Source organism: Psammomys obesus, unplaced genomic scaffold (genome assembly GCF_907164565.1).
Source record: "Psammomys obesus unplaced genomic scaffold, mPsaObe1.curated_primary_1811, whole genome shotgun sequence".
Classification (NCBI taxonomy): domain Eukaryota; kingdom Metazoa; phylum Chordata; class Mammalia; order Rodentia; family Muridae; genus Psammomys; species Psammomys obesus.
Genome location: NW_026593947.1, coordinates 4,052,550 through 4,070,998, shown reverse-complemented (window position 1 = coordinate 4,070,998; position 18,449 = coordinate 4,052,550). Strand labels below are relative to the sequence as shown.

The following is an 18,449-nucleotide window of genomic DNA, read 5'->3' as shown; positions in this document are numbered from 1 at the left end:
CCCCTTCCGTTTTCACGGAAGCGTGACTTCAGAGTCTCGCCTCAGTCCGTATAGCTGGAGTAGAGGGCGAGGCCTTGAGTGCGTGCTCTTTCTGTCAGAGCTGACCTTGGTGAAGTGTCAGGTTTGGTGTGTTAGCGGAGTGAAGGGAGGGCTACCACCAGGTTCCTGGCCTGTCCGTGTGTCTCCCAGAGGCCGCTCTAGTTTGGTGTGCCTCTGGAGTTTCTGGGGCCCGAGTCACCGGTTCCGAGGCTCCTGAGCTGAGTTACTCTTGGTGTCTATAAGGATTTGGGGTGAGCGCTGTGAAGAGCACATGTTTGGTACAGCAGCTGGCTGCAGGCCTCCATTTACAGGACTAGAAAGACTGCCTGACGGTGCGTGTGCATGATAGGGTAGACGGTGAGCATGCTGGCCAGCTTCATGTCCAGAGGGGGGAGCTGCGCCGTGGTCAAGCATGAGCTTGCTGCCTGCCCTTCCTTCAGTTCGCTGTTCTCAGGGCTGACTGGGAGCCCCTGAGTGTTCCAGCCGGGCATGTTGGGGGGTAGCTAGCAGTCCCCCTGAAGTGGGCTCTCCGGGGCTTCCCTGCCGGTCAGACTTTGAGACCCAGCCTGCAATCAGGTGTGATGGCTTGCCCCTTAAGCAACACTCAGTAGGCTGAGGTAGGTGAGATTAGTGTGGCCTGTCCTGGAGACCATCCTGTGTAGGTGTCTGTCCTCCTTGTGCTGTCAGGTTCTCTGCCTGAGGGTGGCCACAGGGCCTAGGTGACCTGCGGTGGTACTGGCCCAGAGGCTGGCTGTCAGCCTGCAGCTTCTCTGTTCCTTTGTCCCCAAAACTTGCAGGCTCTCTGGATCATCTTGCTGATAGAGGCCCAGTGGGGCTGTGACCTCACTGAATTTTCCCTGCATCATAGCCCCTGGCGCCACCTGTTGAATGCAGCTCTGTGTTAGGTCTGGGTCAGGGTGCTGGGTTCTGTGTGCTCATGTCCCAGGAGGTTCCACATGATTCCTGTTTTAGGAATGTCAGCACAGATTGCCATGAGACAGCTTGTGGTACGGTAGGTACCTTTGTAGAACAACAGTCTCCTTGACAGGCAGGACTGTGTGGGGTCCTGGAAGTTGTGTTACAGAGCTCCCTGGCTTGGCCCTGTGTCATCCTGTCTCATCCCGTCCTGTTCCCCCCCACCCCCCCCGCCTGGCACAGCTGACAGGACCCAGAGCAGAGCCCACTGTCAGAGGATGGCTTCGCCTCTGGGCAGAGCTTGGGCGGATGCACCCAGGGCCTTTACTCCCTTGATTCAGGTGTGGCCTCTTACCTTCACTCCATCCAGGCATGTGGGCAAAGTTTTTCCGATGAAACTTTCCGCCCAGTGCATAGCTCTTGAAACTACTGTAGAAAACAGATAGTAGGTGTACATAGTCTGTGTGCAAAAGTGGTCAGTGTGAGGCTCCCTCCATGTGTCCACTGTTTCTGCGTCAGGTCTGTGTTACTGTGACTGGTGAAAAGTCTAGAAGGTTATGTGCATCTCGAGGGGACGGGGAGATGGGCTGTCAGAGGCGAACCGTGTGCTGGTCCTCCTGTCAGTGGGTCTCCTCTGGAGTCCTGATCTCTTACGTCTGCTGCTTCCTGGGGTAGAAGGCATGTTCACCGTCTCCAGCCTCTGCTCCAGGTACACACCCAGGAGGGCCCTTTGTCCTTCCTGGGCGTTCCTCCCCATGATGAGGAACATCCGCTGGCCTGTGCCTGCTGCCTCCGCATGCCCCGGAGTGAGGAAAAGTTACCTTCTTTTCATGCGTGAAAACTATTGACTGTCTTTCAAGTCTCATTAAATGAGCTAAAATTAAATGATACAATCAAGAGAAGCACATGCCCTGCCTGGGACAGATGCAGCGGGGTGCTGTCCTTCCCTCACCAGAGGGTGTTTCTGTGGCTGTCTTCGACGTGTGTGTGTGTGTGTGTGTGTGTGTGTGTGTGTGTCACACAGCACAGGTCCAGCTCATCCCTGGACCCACTCCTTTCTTTTGTAAGCACATTTCTACATATCAGAGGAAACAAACAAAACAAACACAATGCCTGCAGCACTTCCCATGTAGAGCCAGGCCTTACAGCAACCTTGCTGTTCTGTCCTTTTGAAAAACAAGGTCCCATTCTGTCTGAGGACGCCTCTGGACCCACCAATCACCAGACTCCTTCCAGCCTGCCTTCATGATTCCAGCCAGGGGTCTGTCTGAGGTTCCTTTTGTCAGGCTGTCTGGGCTGCTCCCCAGCCCTGGGAGATGGAGTGCAGCCATTGTCCAAGGCCTCCTGGCACGGCTGACAGCAGGGGCAGGGTTAATAGGAGGCCCAGGCTCCCTGGAGGTACTGGTTTGCATTCACTTGGCCTCTGCCTTGTGTCTGGATTTGATACGTTAATAAAAGCTCTGGTACCCAGCCCCTCTTACGCACGTATGCAGATTTATTGTGTGGTCTGTCTGCCTGAGTGTCTAACTTATTAAAGACAACAAAATGGGCTCTTTCTCATCCATTATTTGAAGAGAATAATAAGTCTCTGTCAGATTAGCTTCTTGGGACTCAAAGCTGAATAGTAGCTGTCTGTGAGCTCTTGGGCCAAGAACTCACCTCCTCCTGAAACAGAGATGTGTATTCTGAATATATAAATACTTTACTGTTCAGTCCTGGCAGAAATCAAGCGGATGGAGACCCTTAGTCACAGCGGGGCACACTTACACAGAGGCGGAGCTCGGCCAGTGGGCCTGCTGGCCTCTACCTGCCCTCCCAGGGCTGGTCCACAGCCAAAGTCCTCAGGCTTTTCAAGATCAAGCCACTGAGGATGGGAGGAAGCCAAAGCCTACACAGGTCCCCGGGACCTTTTTTTCGTATACTCTGTCCCCTCAGGAAAGTCTCTGGGGTAGTAAGAGTTGTTCTTCCAAATAAAAACGTAGGCCAGAGCCCTAATCCCCAGGGCCTTGGAGTGGGGCTATATTTGGTGACAGGGTCTTTGCAGAGGAAATCCAGTTACAATGAGGTCATTAAGGCGGCTCTAAGCCAGTGTGACTGGTGTCCTTACAAAAGGGGCACCAGGGACACTGAGACACTCCTAGAGGGAGGTGATGAGAAGATACAGGGAGCAGACACCTGCAGGCTCAGGGAGGGGCCAGAACAGACATCTCAGCCGCCTGAGGAACCAGCCCTGTCAGGCCTAGGCCTCTGATGCCTGAGCTATGAAAGATACACTGCTGCTGTTTGACCCTTCCAGATTGGGGTCGTTTTAGGGCATCCCCAGATTCCAGTAATAATTCCTGGGTTGTAAATTAACCTCAGGACATGAACCATGTAGTTACGCCACTTGGCATGACCACAGCCTCTCTTAGTGTAAGGACCTTTGCTGGTTGGCCCTTTGTCTGAGGTTTTGTTTCTAGTACAAGGACTCTTCTGGGCAGGCTGGAGCTCTGTCCAGCTTCTGAGAGCAGGTCCCGGGGAGGAAGCATGCTTCTCCTCTCTGTAGTGTGTAAATCCCTGGCCTTTTGCTGAGGTCCTGTGGGGAAGTTGGGTGCTATTTCTGGCCCCCTCTGGTGCCCATCCAGATACCATCTCTGGATCGGGTCCTTGGTTTCTGTTGCTCTCTGTAGGAGACGGGCCTCAGATGTCATGGCGCCTCACGCCCAGAGGTCACTGCAGGTGCCTTGTCCATAACTAAAATTAGAATATAATCCAGCCGGGGTACATACCAGGATGACTTAGTCCAGAGGTTAGGATAAACAAATTGTCAGTTGTTCCATGTTCTTTTAAAAGATTAGTACTTGGTTGTGTTAGTGGATAGGGCTCCTTCCCCAAAGTGTTGCAGGCTCAATAGCCACAGTCTCCTCTGTGGTGCTGCTAAAACTCCCAGGTGTGGGCAGAGCATGGCTCTGTGAGGCCTGAGGTTTTCTGTGAAACTCCATTTCTAAGTAAAAGACGATTTATAACCCCAGATTTACGATCAGGTTCCAAAGAAATAGCACCCAAGGGGAGGTGATGTGCAGAAGCGCGTTCTGGTCTGTCATGAGGCTGGAGGAGATGGCCTGGTTGGCAGTGTGCTTGGTCAGTCCCCAGAACCTATATGACAAGGCTGAGCGTGGCGCCACCTGCTCCTACCCTTTCTAACTGCTGGTCTGCCGGCCAGCTGGACAAGCTGCAAGTCACCAAGAGACCCTGTCGCAGAGAACAAGGTGGAAGGACCGTGAGGTTGCTCTCTGGCCTCCCCGCGCACGTGTGCACACAGACATGCACACTCTGAGAAAGCTGTGCCAGAGTGTAGGCATCAGGACAAGGGCTCTCTGTTGTGTGCAAGCCCAGGGTTGGGTGAGAGGGCACCAGCTGCCAGTTGGGGAAGGAGTGTGATCATGATGGGGGCGGCCTGCAGGTGCATGGGTGTGACAGTTGGGGGACCATAGAGGTCATGTGATTGTTTCCTGTGGAGGGCCGGCTGTTGACTTGTACAGGGAGGCTGAGCCCCCTTTGGGTGGTGTGTGTGTACGTGTGTGTGAGAGAGAGACTAGCCCGGGTCTGGAGTAGTAAAGAGAAGGGCAGTGTATGCAGCAGCTTCCTTGGGCTGCTCCCAGTATGGTTACAGTGAGGCCTGCCAAGGTGTCCAGGTCATTTTTCCTGCAGACATACCCAAGTCAGGCTGTGAGCCAGCATCTGCAGGCCTCGAAGCCCTTATTCGCTGCTGCCTACCACAGCCTATGGGTACAGGTGGACTGCCATCAGCCTGTGGGCAATTTTGTTACACAGGTTTTTTTTGTTAAATTGTTACACAGGTGTGACCAGAGGGATAAGGAGGCCCAGCTTTGGGCTGCAGGCTCAAGAGGCCATGCTGTCTCGTGCTGTATCTGCTGAGCCACAGGGCAGGCCTCTCTGTGTGGGTGCTGAGTGGCTGAAGCATACAGCACCCAGAGCAGTCCCTGCTCCTGTCCCTCTGACCCCACCTGGGCAGCGTACTTGTGCCCCCACTGTGGCTGTCCTGAGCTGTCACCTGAGAGCCCTTTCCTCAGGAGTCGGCCACACTGTGTCACCAGTCCTCTTCCCTCTGCGTTTATTGTACCCAACTTCCTGTCTTTGAGATGGAAATGTTCAGTGCTCCCCGGAGCTCAGAATTCAGGACTTGAGTGAGCCCAAGGCTGATGGGAGCTTCCCTGGTTGCCTTTTGTTCCACCTTCCTACAGAATGAAGAAGCCAGTCAGGGTCTAATCTGGTTACATGGAGTCCCTAGACTTTCCTGATGGGGGAGAGGGAGGCGATTCTGTTTCTTGATTGGTCCCTGAGGGCCACATCCAGGATATGGGGTGCTGTGACCTGGGATGCCACCAGGCCCAGTGTCTTTCTTATTCCCACTAGGTAGACTGGTCTTTGAAGTGATGAATTTACCGTCACACGTGGATGGTGGCCTAATGTGCCAGTCTGAGGAGAAATGGTGGAGCCACTCACCTTCCTGTCGGCAGGCTGGCTGCCTTTCCTTCTAGTTCCTCCTGAGCAGGCAGTGCTTGTGACTGGGGCATTGCCAGCTTAGCTGTCTCTGGGTGGGGTCCCTCATTGTCAGAGCCGAACCCTGGCTCTGAGAACATGGTTGACCTCCTAAAACGACTGCCAAGAGACACAGGGGGAGCTGCCCATGGATGTCTTTAGAGCCCAGTAGTCACCCACCACCCTACATGTGTTCCCAGTTGGCCGCTGCCCCCACTGGCTCTCCTCGCCTCCTCATAACAGTCTCCGTGCCCCAGCAAGGCGTGGTCCTCGTGGTGTTGGACTTCTACCATGGGTTTCTGCCTGACATTGCTGCCATGTGGTACGTTTTACACGTGGTACAGGAGGTTGTAGAAGTCCTGTGTGGTGACTGTTAACCCTCATCTGCACTTGGCAGCATGAGGAGGTTCAGGGAAGGTGTCAAGGTAGTCGGACCACACAGCACAGCCTGACTCTGGCAGCTCTAGAGTAGAATGATGGCGGTCTCTGGCCTCTTCTTCTCAGCTGGTCACTGAGCGATGGAATGTGCACATAAGGACTGTTGTCAGCCGCGTGTACACCTGCTGTCCTGGGTCCCCCGAATTTATAGAAGAGTACGGCCCCCAGGTTGGGGCTCCTGGCTCAAGCTGTGTGGCTGGCCCTGGCCGTCACTCCAGCAGGCTGTTTGACAGTCTGGGGCCGGCGAGTCTGCTTGTGGCGCAGCTGTGGCCGATGACGTCCTGCAGAGTGGCATGTCACGCCAGTGGTTCGGTTATCTGTGCCACTCAGCAGACCACCCAGATGTGGGGATGCCGTGTGTCGGTGACGTCATCCTGCCACTCCTCCCAGATAGCCATGGCACAGCTGAGGACTCTGAGGACCCCCAGCCCCTGCCAGCATGCCCCATGGCCACATCCAACCTCTGTCCCTAGCTGTCCGTGGAGGGAGGCAGGAAACCATGGCCATTTCTAACCCACTGCAGCCTAGTGCGCCAAACCCGTGCTCTTCATGACACAGTTCAGGATTTCATGCCAGACATCAGGCCGTGGGTGGGAGACTCTTGGCTTCATGTGAGTGATAGAATGTGGGTCTGTGGCTTCGGCTAGTGGGTTTTGTTAACGTTCCTCTGATGCCACCGTATGTGTCATCTCCATTTCTCCAGTGTCGCCATAGACGGAAAATATGACTCCCGTGGCTCTGGGCTGAGAGCCATAAAGCAGATCGCCCCTGGTGTCTCATGAGGATCAAACATGATAATTTGTGACCACAAGAGGTGGCTTTCAAGACAGGCATGAGTAGGTCACAGAGTTCCAGAGTTGATGGAAATAATGAGAGGATGTGCGCAGGACCCTGCGCTGTCGGAACAGGTGTGGAGCAGGCCGTGTCCAGCCTGTGCCAGGGAGTGACCGTGTACCTGCTCAGCCAGTATGTCCCAGAGCTGCCCCTGTGAGGCGGGCAGAGCCGGCCCCTGTGCTAGGCAGCCGTGATTTCACTGTATACTGGTTGCTCTCAGCCCTGTCACTTGGGTCTCAGCTTCTTCTCCTTTGAATGGCATGCTGGGACAGCTCCACAGGGGTGATAAAGATCACACACCAAAGGGCACACGGAGACCACACAGTTCCGACAGGTGGCGTGTTCACAGGAAGCGTCCGCTTCAGGGAGGTGGCTGTGTCACTCACGGAAATAGTGTCGTGTCGTCAAGTGGGAGCATACGGCTCTCTGTGCACATGGCCAGGCTCCTGGGAAGACCCATAACACTCAGTTCAGTAGTGGCTGTGCTCACAGGGCATCCGTGCCCAGCATGGCTAAGGTTTAATTTGTCAGTGGCCATGGGCTCCTAGTGGTGGCTGTGTGCTCACAAGGCTGCTTTGGTCTCTCGTTGGCCAGTTTCTGTTTTTGCTTTAAGAAAATACTTAGTATGGAAAGTGGCGTTTGTAAAAAGACGTGGAGGCAGGCCCAGCGTTGCTGACGCCAGGCTGCAGGCTATCTCTGGGTGTTTACCTGAGTTCCGAGGGACCTTTGGGTTTGGGGCTGCTGTGTGGACCACACCTGAATTGCAGAGACTGGGCCCACAGTTTCTGTAAACAGCTCTCCATACAGGTCTGGCCAGCTTTCCTGCTGCTTCAGTGATGTTGAGTACCATGTAGATTCATAATTCCACCATAACATATTTGTGCTGTGTTTAAAATTATTCATGAGAATAATTTAAGAGCATGAAAGAAAGTTGGAGTGGTGGAAACAGCACCCAGCATTCTCGGCCAGCAAGAGCTTTTCTGCTTCCCCGTGTCTCATTCCAGGCTAGTCCATATGGATGCGTATTTTTAGATAGTTGTTTTATTGTGTACGTAAAATTTGGTCTCCTGCTTAACATAAGCACTTTGCATATTTGATGTGGTCTTTACATTATAATTTTTAATGAATGCATAATATCCTCTTAAGGGGTTGTAACATAAATTAACTGCTTAGTGGAGAATATTTTAAGTTTCTTTTCTACTTGTATAAGTAATACTGTAGCATTTGTGCACAGAATTACTTGGGATTAGTTCATTGTGATAACTCTGCAGGAGCCCCTTGGCTAGACCTGGGAGAAGGAGTGAGGCCCTGTCTCAGGGCTCCCTAGAAAGAGCTGCATCTGTCAGGGTTGGGGTTCACTGGACACTCACTCCCTTTAAGGACGTGTGAACACCAACAGAACAGCCACTCAGCTGAGTTTACACTCTGGAGGCCAGCCCTGGGGTTAGGTGTGGTAGGTAGCTCTTGCTCCCACTGATACATTGCGTCAGCCACTTTCCCCACATGGAAAAAGAGGCCAGGGAACCGCAGACCCATGGTGAATGAAGACTTTGGATTTAGTGAAAGGAAGACCAGGGTGAGGCTGATAAGATGGGATGGCTAGAGGTGAGAAATTAAGTGTCAGGTTTCATGTACTGAGGCCCTTCCAGGAAAACCCCCTCTCACAACCTGCTGAGGCACCAGGGTCTTTTTCATAGTCCAGTCACTGCTTTCTGCGGAGGGCCTACCTCACACCTGCTTCTGCTCTTCTGCTGCACTCCTGCTCTTGCTGGAAGACTGCCTGCCCTCGTTCTGCGTTGAGTGTGTTCATGTCTCACTCAGTCTTCCCCTGGCGGCAGACCGTCACGGTGTTCAAGACCATCACGGTGCTCACAGCAGCCAGGCTGTGCCGAGTACACCCGTGTCTTCTCTGTAGCTGTGAGCCCTCTGTAATATGCTGGCTCTGCTCTGTCCCCATGAGCAGTGTGGGATGGCCCCTCTGCCCTCCTGACACTGCTCACCTCAGCCACCAGCATCTGGAAAGACTGAGGCTTCCACGGGGAGGGCGCTGGTCCTCTGAGGAGGGCGCTCTTTGGAAGGGCCAGCAGGGCCCTGCTGGAACAAGTAGGCATTTGCAAACACCTGTCCTTTCCTGCACTGTGGGATGGCCTCCCTGGACTTTACTGTCTAGGACATCTGGTCCCATGATGATGTGTGAGGAACGGAGTGATCTGTGCTCACGTTTCTAACCCCTGGCCCCCAAGGGCTCCTAGCTCTTCCCCCAAATCTCACTTTTTTCCCTCAGAGACTCTGTAAGGCACAATCACAACCTGCTGTCTGAGGTAGAGCCTTTCCACCAGTCTCCTGTCATCTGTTTGGAAGTTTTACTTTATTTTAAGACGTGATTGACTAATATGAGTCACTGGGGAAAGCAGTTGCTAAAAATCCCTCCCTTTTACATGGAAGACTTTCCAGGCAAGCTTTTGACGTGTGCTACTTCGGCTATGGGAGAGGTCTGCCTTGGCTGGAGCTGGGGCCCAGAACACACAGAACTGAGGCCGAGAAAGGGCTGTCCACCCTGCTGTCTGTGCAGGATCTCCTTACAGGAAGAGGAGGGACGTGGACACCGAGACCAGGTTCTGCCCCGATCCCCCAGGACTCCAGCACGATGCCGCAGGAACAGCACAGCTACTCGGTTCCCAGGCTCCTACTCAGGGCCATAGTGAGGTCACACTCATGTGAGCATCTTGCCTTCTCTGCCCTCACACCAGCCTCCTGTGGCTTTCACTAGCCTTGGCTAGGGTATACCAGTTACTCTTGGGAAGAGCGCTGCAGCGTGAAATAGATCGCTCGTAGGCCCCTCGTGCCTGCTAAGGCTGCATGTTGATTAATTTTCCCAAGATACTTTTGTCTTAGCTCCCTTGGAGAGGCCTGGGGGGCAAGAGTGCTCAAAACTGTCATCAGAATGTCCAGGGAGCCCAGACATAGGCTGTGACAGATGCTGGTCTAGCAGCCACTTTCTCTTCAGGTAAACAAGGTCTGTGTGAGTATTTTACTTGTGATTTTTAAAGCTTTAGGTTTGGAGAACACTGTGGGTATCGTGTGGAGCTCCCACGGACGCCCATTCAGTCCTTGTGTCCACAGGGCGCCAGGGTGGGTATTTTACCAGTCAGGGTTGTAGCATTGTTCAGGTGTCCCTGTGTCCAAGCACACACCCAGGTATGCTGATGACTCATGGGGAGTCGGTGTTGATGCTCAGAGGATGTAAGGTTGTGCTTCTCCCTAGTTTTGGGCCCCCAGGCGCCTGGCATGTCACCTGGAGCCTCCTCTGCTCAGAGATGCCCTTCAGGTCACACTCAGCCACAGAACTGCCCAGACAAGGACCATGTTGTAGGAGCCAGGCCTTGACAGGGCAGCGTGTAGTTGGTGGCTCCCACTGGGATCCAGGGGGCATTGCACGTGGCCCCATGGCACCGTGCTCCCCGTGTGGCCGGGGCACAGCATCCAGTCCTGGCCCTGTTAGTTTCCTCTGGGCTGCGGGACTCCTCACTCTGCTGCCTGTGATGTCTTTACGTTCATTATTGGCGCGTTCATTTGTGAGCAAGGGTTTGTGGAATGCCCCTCGTGCTGTGTTTTCCTCACGAGGTCATGGGAGAGAAGTGTGTGGAAGTACGTGTGCATCCTTTTAAGATCCAGCCAGGGGAGGAAGGGAGGAAATGTGACGGCTGCTCGCCTGCGCAGGTGTTGCACAAGGAGCCAGGGGCCTCAGGCAGAGGCAGCCAGCGCGTCCTCAGAGTGCCTCACGCTTTTGCATCATGCGTCACAGTCACTGAGCGTATCACTTCTGGAGACGGGATGCAGCGTATTGACTTCCTGTCATGCACTAGGAAACTGAGGCTCAAGGATGCCGCCAGAGTTGCCCGGGGTCAGAAGTGCGCTGTTGGTTGGCTGGTTGGCTGGTGCACTGTCTTGGGGGTTGTAGAAGCTTTAGCGGATGGTGAAAAACATTTGCACAGTGCAGGCCTGGGGCGGATGACCAGCCTTTCTGCCCCACATCTGCTTTGTGAGCAGCCAGTCTTCCGTACGCTGTCCCAGCCCTCCTTCCCGACGTTACCAAGTATTGGGGTGTTGGGTTACAACAAGACAGGTGAAAGTGCGGCCTGCCGAGTGCAGGTGCCTCACCGTGTCCAGAGGAGCCATGTTTTTTTTTTCTGCCCCATCGTGGTGAAGTACCCACCCCAAGGAATCAGAAGCAGCACAGTTTCTGGGTCCCTGTGGGTCCCTTCGTGCAAAGGCTTGGCCCTGAGAGGTGCTGTTTGTAGCTGGGAGCTGGTCTACTCCAAGAGCCCGGGTCTGGAAAAATGGTACCTCAGTGGGTCTGGAGTGTCTGAGTTCTGAGAGACAAGCCCCCAGTTTGAGCAAGCCTCCTTCAGAATCTGGCAACCTGGCTTTTTGTAGAGGAAGTGTTGCGGTTCTGCTCAGCCCTGGTGATAATTACTGAATAAGTGATGCTGACAGGTGACATTGACAAACCCGACTTTTAGGAGTATTTTGGGGACTTGTTCTGTGCCTGACCATATGGTCTAGTAGCTGAAGTGATTTAGCATCGACAAGAAGTATTTCAGGAGGGGAGATTTAAGCAGCATGTTTACTTCTTCTTTCTTCCAGAGGACTATTTTTGTGCCTGTTACAAACATGGCACAAGCCGTGTGCTTGCTTCTCCCCCCTCACAGGCACATACCCATCACCAAGCAGATTCTGTCTTCCTTCCTCACAGTAGGAGAGCACAGTGCCTGATCCCTGGCCTAGGCACATGGGTGTGAGCACAGGCCTTCACCATGTGGAGTCATTAGGGCATTTCTGTGCTGCCATCTAGATGTGCTGTTAGCATCAATAGCCATGGTCACTGGCTATTGTGAAGCCAGTGAGGGTGGGGCCTACTCCATCTGCCACCAGGTGTTTACCACACTGCCAGGGGTACACAGAAGGGATGTGGGCCTAACCACTGAGCCATCTCTCCAGCCTGGGCCATTCCTCTATACTGCGTCTTCATCTTGGCCACCTGGAGAGGCCTGGCCTCCTCACAGAGGAGTTTCTAGAACAGCCTCAAAGCACCTCTGTCTGCTGTGTCTTCTGTTTGTTTGGGGCTACCAACATGCCTTTCTCCTTCTCCTTTCTCTCCCATCAGGCTCCCCTGACATCTACCTCTGTACACAGGGCACAACCTTTCCCAGAGCCCTCCCAGAGTGCCTTCCAGATTCCGTGCCCTTGCCAAGTCCATACAGCCAGGGCATGCATCTTGTGCCTGTCACAACTGATGGGCTTGGGGGAGCGAGGGGCAGAGGTGTCTGGGAGGCTGAGCAGCAGCCCGGGAGTCTGACCCGCCTCCTGTGTTGGTCAGTAAGCCTGTCACTGTAGCCCTGCGTACTCTAGGATGTGGGCTGCCCACATCCCTCCACTTCGGTGGTTTAGTTGGTGGAGAGGGAAACTACCCTGTGGTAAGTGGTGATTAATATTTACTATTGATATATCTTCTGGTAACGCTGCTGTTAATCCTAAACCAGCTGTATACCCAAATCACCACACAGAGAGTGGGTTTATTTACTTAATCTAGAGCACAATGCTGGGCAATAGTTACTGCCTTCTAAACCTCAAAGCCCTCATAGTTTCCTAACATTTAGATTTCCCACATTATACTTGCTTTTTGTGAAATCTTAGGTCTGGTTCATTCTCTCCAAGATCCCTCTCCCGCTAGGCTCTCCTCTCTCTTCCTCGCCCTTTCTCCTCCCACTCATTTCCTGCCCTCTGGCTCCTCCCCTTGCTCAACATTGTGTCTAGTTGCTTTATTTTGGCCTGTTCACACACAGTTGAGACAGGATGCTTAGAATGAGTATCACAATGCAATATCCAGATTGAAACGGGGGTGGGGGGAGAAATCAGCTTTGAATGAACAAGGGTAAGGTGTATACATTTCAAAAGAGCATTTTACCAACACTACCCTTTAGGAGGTGACACTACTGGTGGAGGCCAGTAGATGCCTGGCCTCCACCCCTTCAGGCTCTGGGTTCAGAGTGGGCCTCTGCTTGGCCCTTGACAGGAGGGCTGGTGATGGCTGTCCTGGGTGTGGTGTTCACACTCTTTCTCCTTCTCACTGTTGGGGATTTTGAGTGGAAGGCCATTGCAAAGCCATCCTATTTGATCCTCAGAAAAGTACTTTTGAGGTTTAATGACATGTTCAGAATGAGGCTCTTGCCATTTGCTTGACAGAGGGTTAGGGTTGGGGGCAGCTTCTGGCAGCTGGGTGACCTCTGTAATTGAAACCTCCAGTCATGTGAGTGAGGCAGGAGGACTGCCAGTTTGTTGCTGGCCCAGCCCTGGCTGGTACACGGTGGGTGTTCCCCAGTAGGGCACGGCCTCAGGACCCTGCCCCAGCAGGTGCCCTGAGCTGTCTCATACATACTGCCATCTTGCACTCTGCTCATCCACCACCTCCAGAATTAGGGTTGTGGTAGATGCAGCAGACGGGGATGGGAAGATGTGGCTGGGTGGGGAGAAAGCATGTTCTGAGGAAAATGCTGGGAGGTGACCTGGATGTGTTGATTACGTGACTACCGGGACTAGGACTTGATTGAAGCCACCAGCTCCTGAGAGCAACAGCGTTCTTACTTAAGGTGAGATCGCTTGATCCAGGAGCCAGAGTGTTTGAGAGGTCGGGTGCCCTTGTGGGAGGGAAGTATTATTAGTCAGAAAGTGTGACAAACCAGCTATGAAATAGAAATGGCTCTTAATTGAAAGCTGCTGGTTAGTGCCTAACTGGTCCTTTTGCTGCAGAGCCTCCGTCCATCAGCACAGTCTGCTACTGTGTGTCTAGGGTCACTGCACAGTCACCACCAGTGGTGGCTGACAGTGTATTCATAACCCAATAATCAGAAGAGCTGATTACAAGTGTCGTTTTAGAATCTTCTGGCTGCAAGAAAAATTGTAAATAGGGTCCAGGTGCATGTCCAAACGTCTGTCACTGTGTGGAGCAAGAAGTGCCGTAGTTGGTGGAGGCTGAGCAGCGGTGGCTGGCCAGCCAGTCTGCCTGCGATGTGGCTTGGAGTGAGGGGCTCGGGGTCTGTCCATCTGTCTGTCTGTCTCTCTCCCCACCAACGCATGCCCTTCCTGTGATAAAGGCAGCCATATCACTCCAAGCAGGAGGCAGGGGGCGAAGGGAAGGCTGCAGAGGGCAGAGGAGGACAGGATGGCTTACCCTTAAATGCAGATTGCAGGCTGAGCAAGTGACACACAGCAAACCACATACAGCAGGCCAGTCCAGGGTGTGGTCCGTGGAAAGCAGGCTGGGCCGCCGGGAAGGTTCCCACTGCCAGCTTCCTCCTCTGCTCAGGAGGTGGCCTTCCACAAGGCTGCCCACAGGAGGTCTCTTGTTTGGGTTATGCACAGAAACACTTTTTCCCACACCAATCAGAGTGAAGTGGTAGAACAAGCATTAAGCTGTTGTGGCTGTTACTTAGTTTGATTAATGTTGATAAATGACAGCCAATTGCTTGCCCAGATGGGTGGGATAAATTCCACCAGAGCTTCCATCTTACCCTGCAGCCTGGCTCCCTGGCAATGCCCTGTGTGCTCCTGGTATACTGTCAGTAGGATGAATTGGCCCTCTAACATCTTAGGAGCTTAGAGGGCCCCAACCTTGAGATTTCGCAGAGCCTACCTTGGTTCCATGACTCAGCTGACACAACAGTGCTGTGCCAGCACCTGGTTGCTGCTGTCCTCATTAGAGTCCTGCAGAGATACAGTCTGGACCCCCTGGGTGCTTGTGAAGATTTCCCTGCCCACTGTTGAGTCCCCTGGAGTGATGGTGTCACAAGACACAGCCTTTGAAGTGCTAACGTGGGTGAGTCAGCCGAGCTACACAACTCACTCAGTGTCTCTGTTTCTCAGGATGACTGGAATGACATCAACCCCATTAAAAAGAAAGATCTTCACCACAGCAATGGAGATGAGAAAGCCAAGAGCGTGGAGACCCTCCCTCCAGGTACTGTATCTGAGGCCAGTCCTTCCTGGCCCCTGACTGTGGATGGATGGAATGTAGCCCTGGGAGCAGTGACGGGCAGATAATGATTACTTAAGCTACTGGGTGCTGCCCAGGAACACACTTCTGCTTTTCCTGTCAGGACGTTGGTGGGTGGTCAGCAGAATGTATTGAAATAGAAGAAGGGCTGGAGAGATGGCTCAGACGTTAAGAGCATTGTCTGTTCTTCCAGAGGTTCTGAGTTCTTGAGTTCTATTCCCAGCAACCACGTGGTGGCTCACAACCATCTGTAATGAGATCTGGCGCCCTCTGCTGGCGTGCAGGTGTACATGCAGATAAAGTACTGTACACGTAGAATAAACCTTTTCTAAAAAAAGAAAGAGAAAACAGAATAAAGTATAAACAATAGGATCTAAAGTTTTAGTTCATGAAAAAAATTCAAATGACTTGATTTTTTTGAAGGAGTTTTAGCTTCATAGCAAAATTGGCAAAAGATTGAGAATGTTCCCATGCCACAGTGTTCCTCCTCCACACCCATCTATGTCCTCACAGAATGGGACACTGGGAGTAAGTTGTGAACTACAGTTACTTAGGCTCACCTCCAGAGTTCACAGTGAGGGGCGTTCTTGGTGGCAGGGCACATTCTGTGAGGTTTTTTTTTTCTTCTTATTTCTTTGTTTCCTTTTTTTTTTTAAGAAACTTGTGTGTATGTGCGTGCGTGCACGCGCTCTTGTGCATGTGTGCACACACACGACTGCATTCATACAAACATGGGAAGGGGGTGAGCACATGTGCAATGGTCAGAAGAGGGTGTTGGGTGTCCTCTGTCACCCTCACCCTCAGACTGTTCCTCTGAGGCGGGGTCTTTTCTTGAACCAGGGGCCACCCTCTCTAAGCAAGCCCCTGTGATTCCCCAGGCTCTGGCATCCTTGGTGCGTTGGATGCCTAACTTGTGTGAGTCCTCGTAGTTGCACAGTGCTCTTACCCACTTAAGTCGTCTCTCAAGCCCCACATCTTGTGAGTTCTGACATCACTTTTGTCAGAGATCCATTGAGTGTGAGTAGCGTGACCATCCTGGCCTGTGTTCTTTCTGCCTGCTCCTCCCTCTGCCTACCCCTCCACATCTCAGATCTTATTATTCTGTGCCACCTTTCCTGGGATGGCATATGATTGGATTAGAGTCTGCAGATTGGTGTCTTGTACTTTCCAATACGAATTTATTATGTGTGTGTTTGTGTGCCTGTGTGTGTGTCTGTGTGTCTGTGTCTGTGTCTATGGATGCCTGCAGAGACCAGAAGACGGTGTCAGGCCCCATGGTGGTGTAAGCCACGGTGTAGGTTCTGAGAACCCAGTTCCAGCCCTCTTCACGAGTGTGAAGCACCCTCAGCCCTGAGCTAGCCTCCGGCCCTCGCTGGCCAATTCTGACGTGTTGCCTGGATATACCGCAGTTATTTTTGCATTCACTTGCTGAATGGTGTCTTGGTCGCTTCCACGTTTCGCCAGTTGTGAATAAAGCCACTGTATAAATAGTGACAGTGCAGAACATAGCTTTTGTTCCAAAGGGAGTAAGCAGTGGTTGAGTCTGAGTCAAAATGAGTTACCACGGCCTGAAAACATGGATTTGGGTTGCCCTAAAGGAGATTGTGAGATTTTATAATTGTGGAAAAGAAGGGAGGTGTTCCCCAAACCCACCAGTGAGGGTAGCTGGAGGCGGTTCAGCAAAGCGGGCACCTCCAAGGGTGTCAGGTGCGGTTTTCACATGGAGGGGTTGGAACGTGGCTGTGGGGAGACTAAAGGCAGCAAGACATGATTTGGGCTATAGATCTGCAACATTTTTTAATGTTACTTCCTAGAATTTTACTTAAGTCTGTAATCCCTTTTGAGGTAGTTTTTGTGGAAGATGGAAGGGTCTGTCTAGATTGACTTGCTATTGGGTGTCTGTTGAAAGTTTACTTTTTCACTAAAGTGAAAAAGGTGGCACATGCCTTTAATCCTAGCACTTGGGAGGCAGAGGCAGATGGACCTCTGATTTTGAGGCCAGCCTGGTGTACAGAGTGAGTTCCAGGACAGCCAGGGCTACACCAAGAAACCCTGTCTCAGAAAGAAATAACAACAAAACAAACAAACAAAAAGGGATGGATTGAGAGCATGGAGGGAAAGAAGAACCTCAGAGAAGAAACTGCCGAGCTGAGTAACTCCAGTTCAAATCCCAGTGAAGGAGTTAAAGAAGATTGCGCCAACTCCATGGAGCCTCCCAGATCATTTGGTAAATGTCTGCTATCATCTCCTGTGAGCAACGCCAGAATTACAAGGATGACTTCGGTGCTAAGTGTGATGAGAAAGGAGCTGCATGCCTGGATGGAAACTGCAGCCTCGGGATTTATTAAACCAGGCGCACAGTGGAAACACCTTTCTCCAGCCTAGAGTGAATACCACAGCGCTCATGAGGACCTACATTACCATGAAGAAAAATGCTGATGCAAGTGAGCTCTGAACAAGCTGGCTCACGTCAAAAGACCAGTAGGTGAACTTGACCTGCAGCAAGCAGAGTCCTGGCACCAGAGCTCTGCCTGGACCAGCAGATGGGAATAAACTGAAGCCCATTTATTTCAGATTCCCGATGAGTTGCTTTGGACCAGTGGTTCTCAACCTTCCTGGCTGGGACCCTTTAATACCTCACGCTGTGCTGACTGCCAGCTGTGAAAGTTTCCCCTTGCTACTTCAAAACTGTACTTTTGCTGCTGTTACGAATCATAACATAAATACCTGGTAGGCAGGACATTGTGACCCGTGAAAGGGTTGGTGTTGTATTTTGTATTTACTGTTAATTATCTTTTAGTATTGCTGCTGTTAGTCCTAAGCAGCTGTATACCCAAATCACCACACAGAGACTGGGATTTATTTAATTAACCTAGAACACAATGCTGGGCAATAGTTAGTCCATCCTAAACCTCCAAGCCCGCATAGTTTCCTAACATTTAGATTTCCCACATTATACTTGCTTTTAGTGATATCTTAGGTCCAGCCCATCTCTCAACGTCCTCCAAGATCTCTCTCCCAGCTCTGCTCCCAGTTCTCTTCTCCCTTCTCCCTCCTCTGCCTCCCACCTTCCTGTCCTCTGGCTCCTCCCTCTCTTCCTGCTTCCTTTCCCTTGCTCAACATTGTGGCTAGTTGCTTTATTTTGGCATGTTTACACAAAGTTAAGACAGGTGATGCAATGTCGGGATTGAAACCAGAGAGTGGGGGAGAGAAATCAGCATTTGAATGAACAAGAGTAAATTATATACATTCCAAAAGAACATTATACCGATAGGTTGGTCAGCCTCCGGGGGGTTGAGACCCACAGGCTGAGATCCACTGCTCTGGATTACAAAAGATACGCTTTTGTGTTTTGGAAGTTTCCATTTTAGTAAACTTGAATTACTTCCCCCCATTTTACTTTTTCTGGCCCCCTTCCCTCTCTCAAGGCTTGTTCACTAACAGAAACACTTTTAGATATTGGGCATCCAGTATCTATTTCTTCAAATCAAATTTTTCTTGAAAACTTGTGTTTGATTATTAGAGATTACTGGGATGCAGTGTTCACACTTATGTTGTGCGTGTGTTTAGAACAAAACAATACAGTAATGTGCAAGGGGAAATGCTTTTGGATAAACATAGCCTGTAT

General features: G+C 51.9%; 1 protein-coding gene across 2 annotated transcripts in view; it reads left to right on the top strand.

Moving 5' to 3' along the window:
- The window catches only part of Galnt2 (polypeptide N-acetylgalactosaminyltransferase 2), a 114,524-nt gene that overhangs the window by 45,762 nt on the left and 50,313 nt on the right, over positions 1–18,449 (top strand). For both annotated transcript variants that reach the window (XM_055617540.1, XM_055617541.1), the window contains exon 2: positions 14,692–14,785. In XM_055617540.1, coding sequence (XP_055473515.1) covers positions 14,692–14,785 — 94 coding nt within the window. The remainder of the gene's footprint in view (positions 1–14,691; positions 14,786–18,449) is intronic.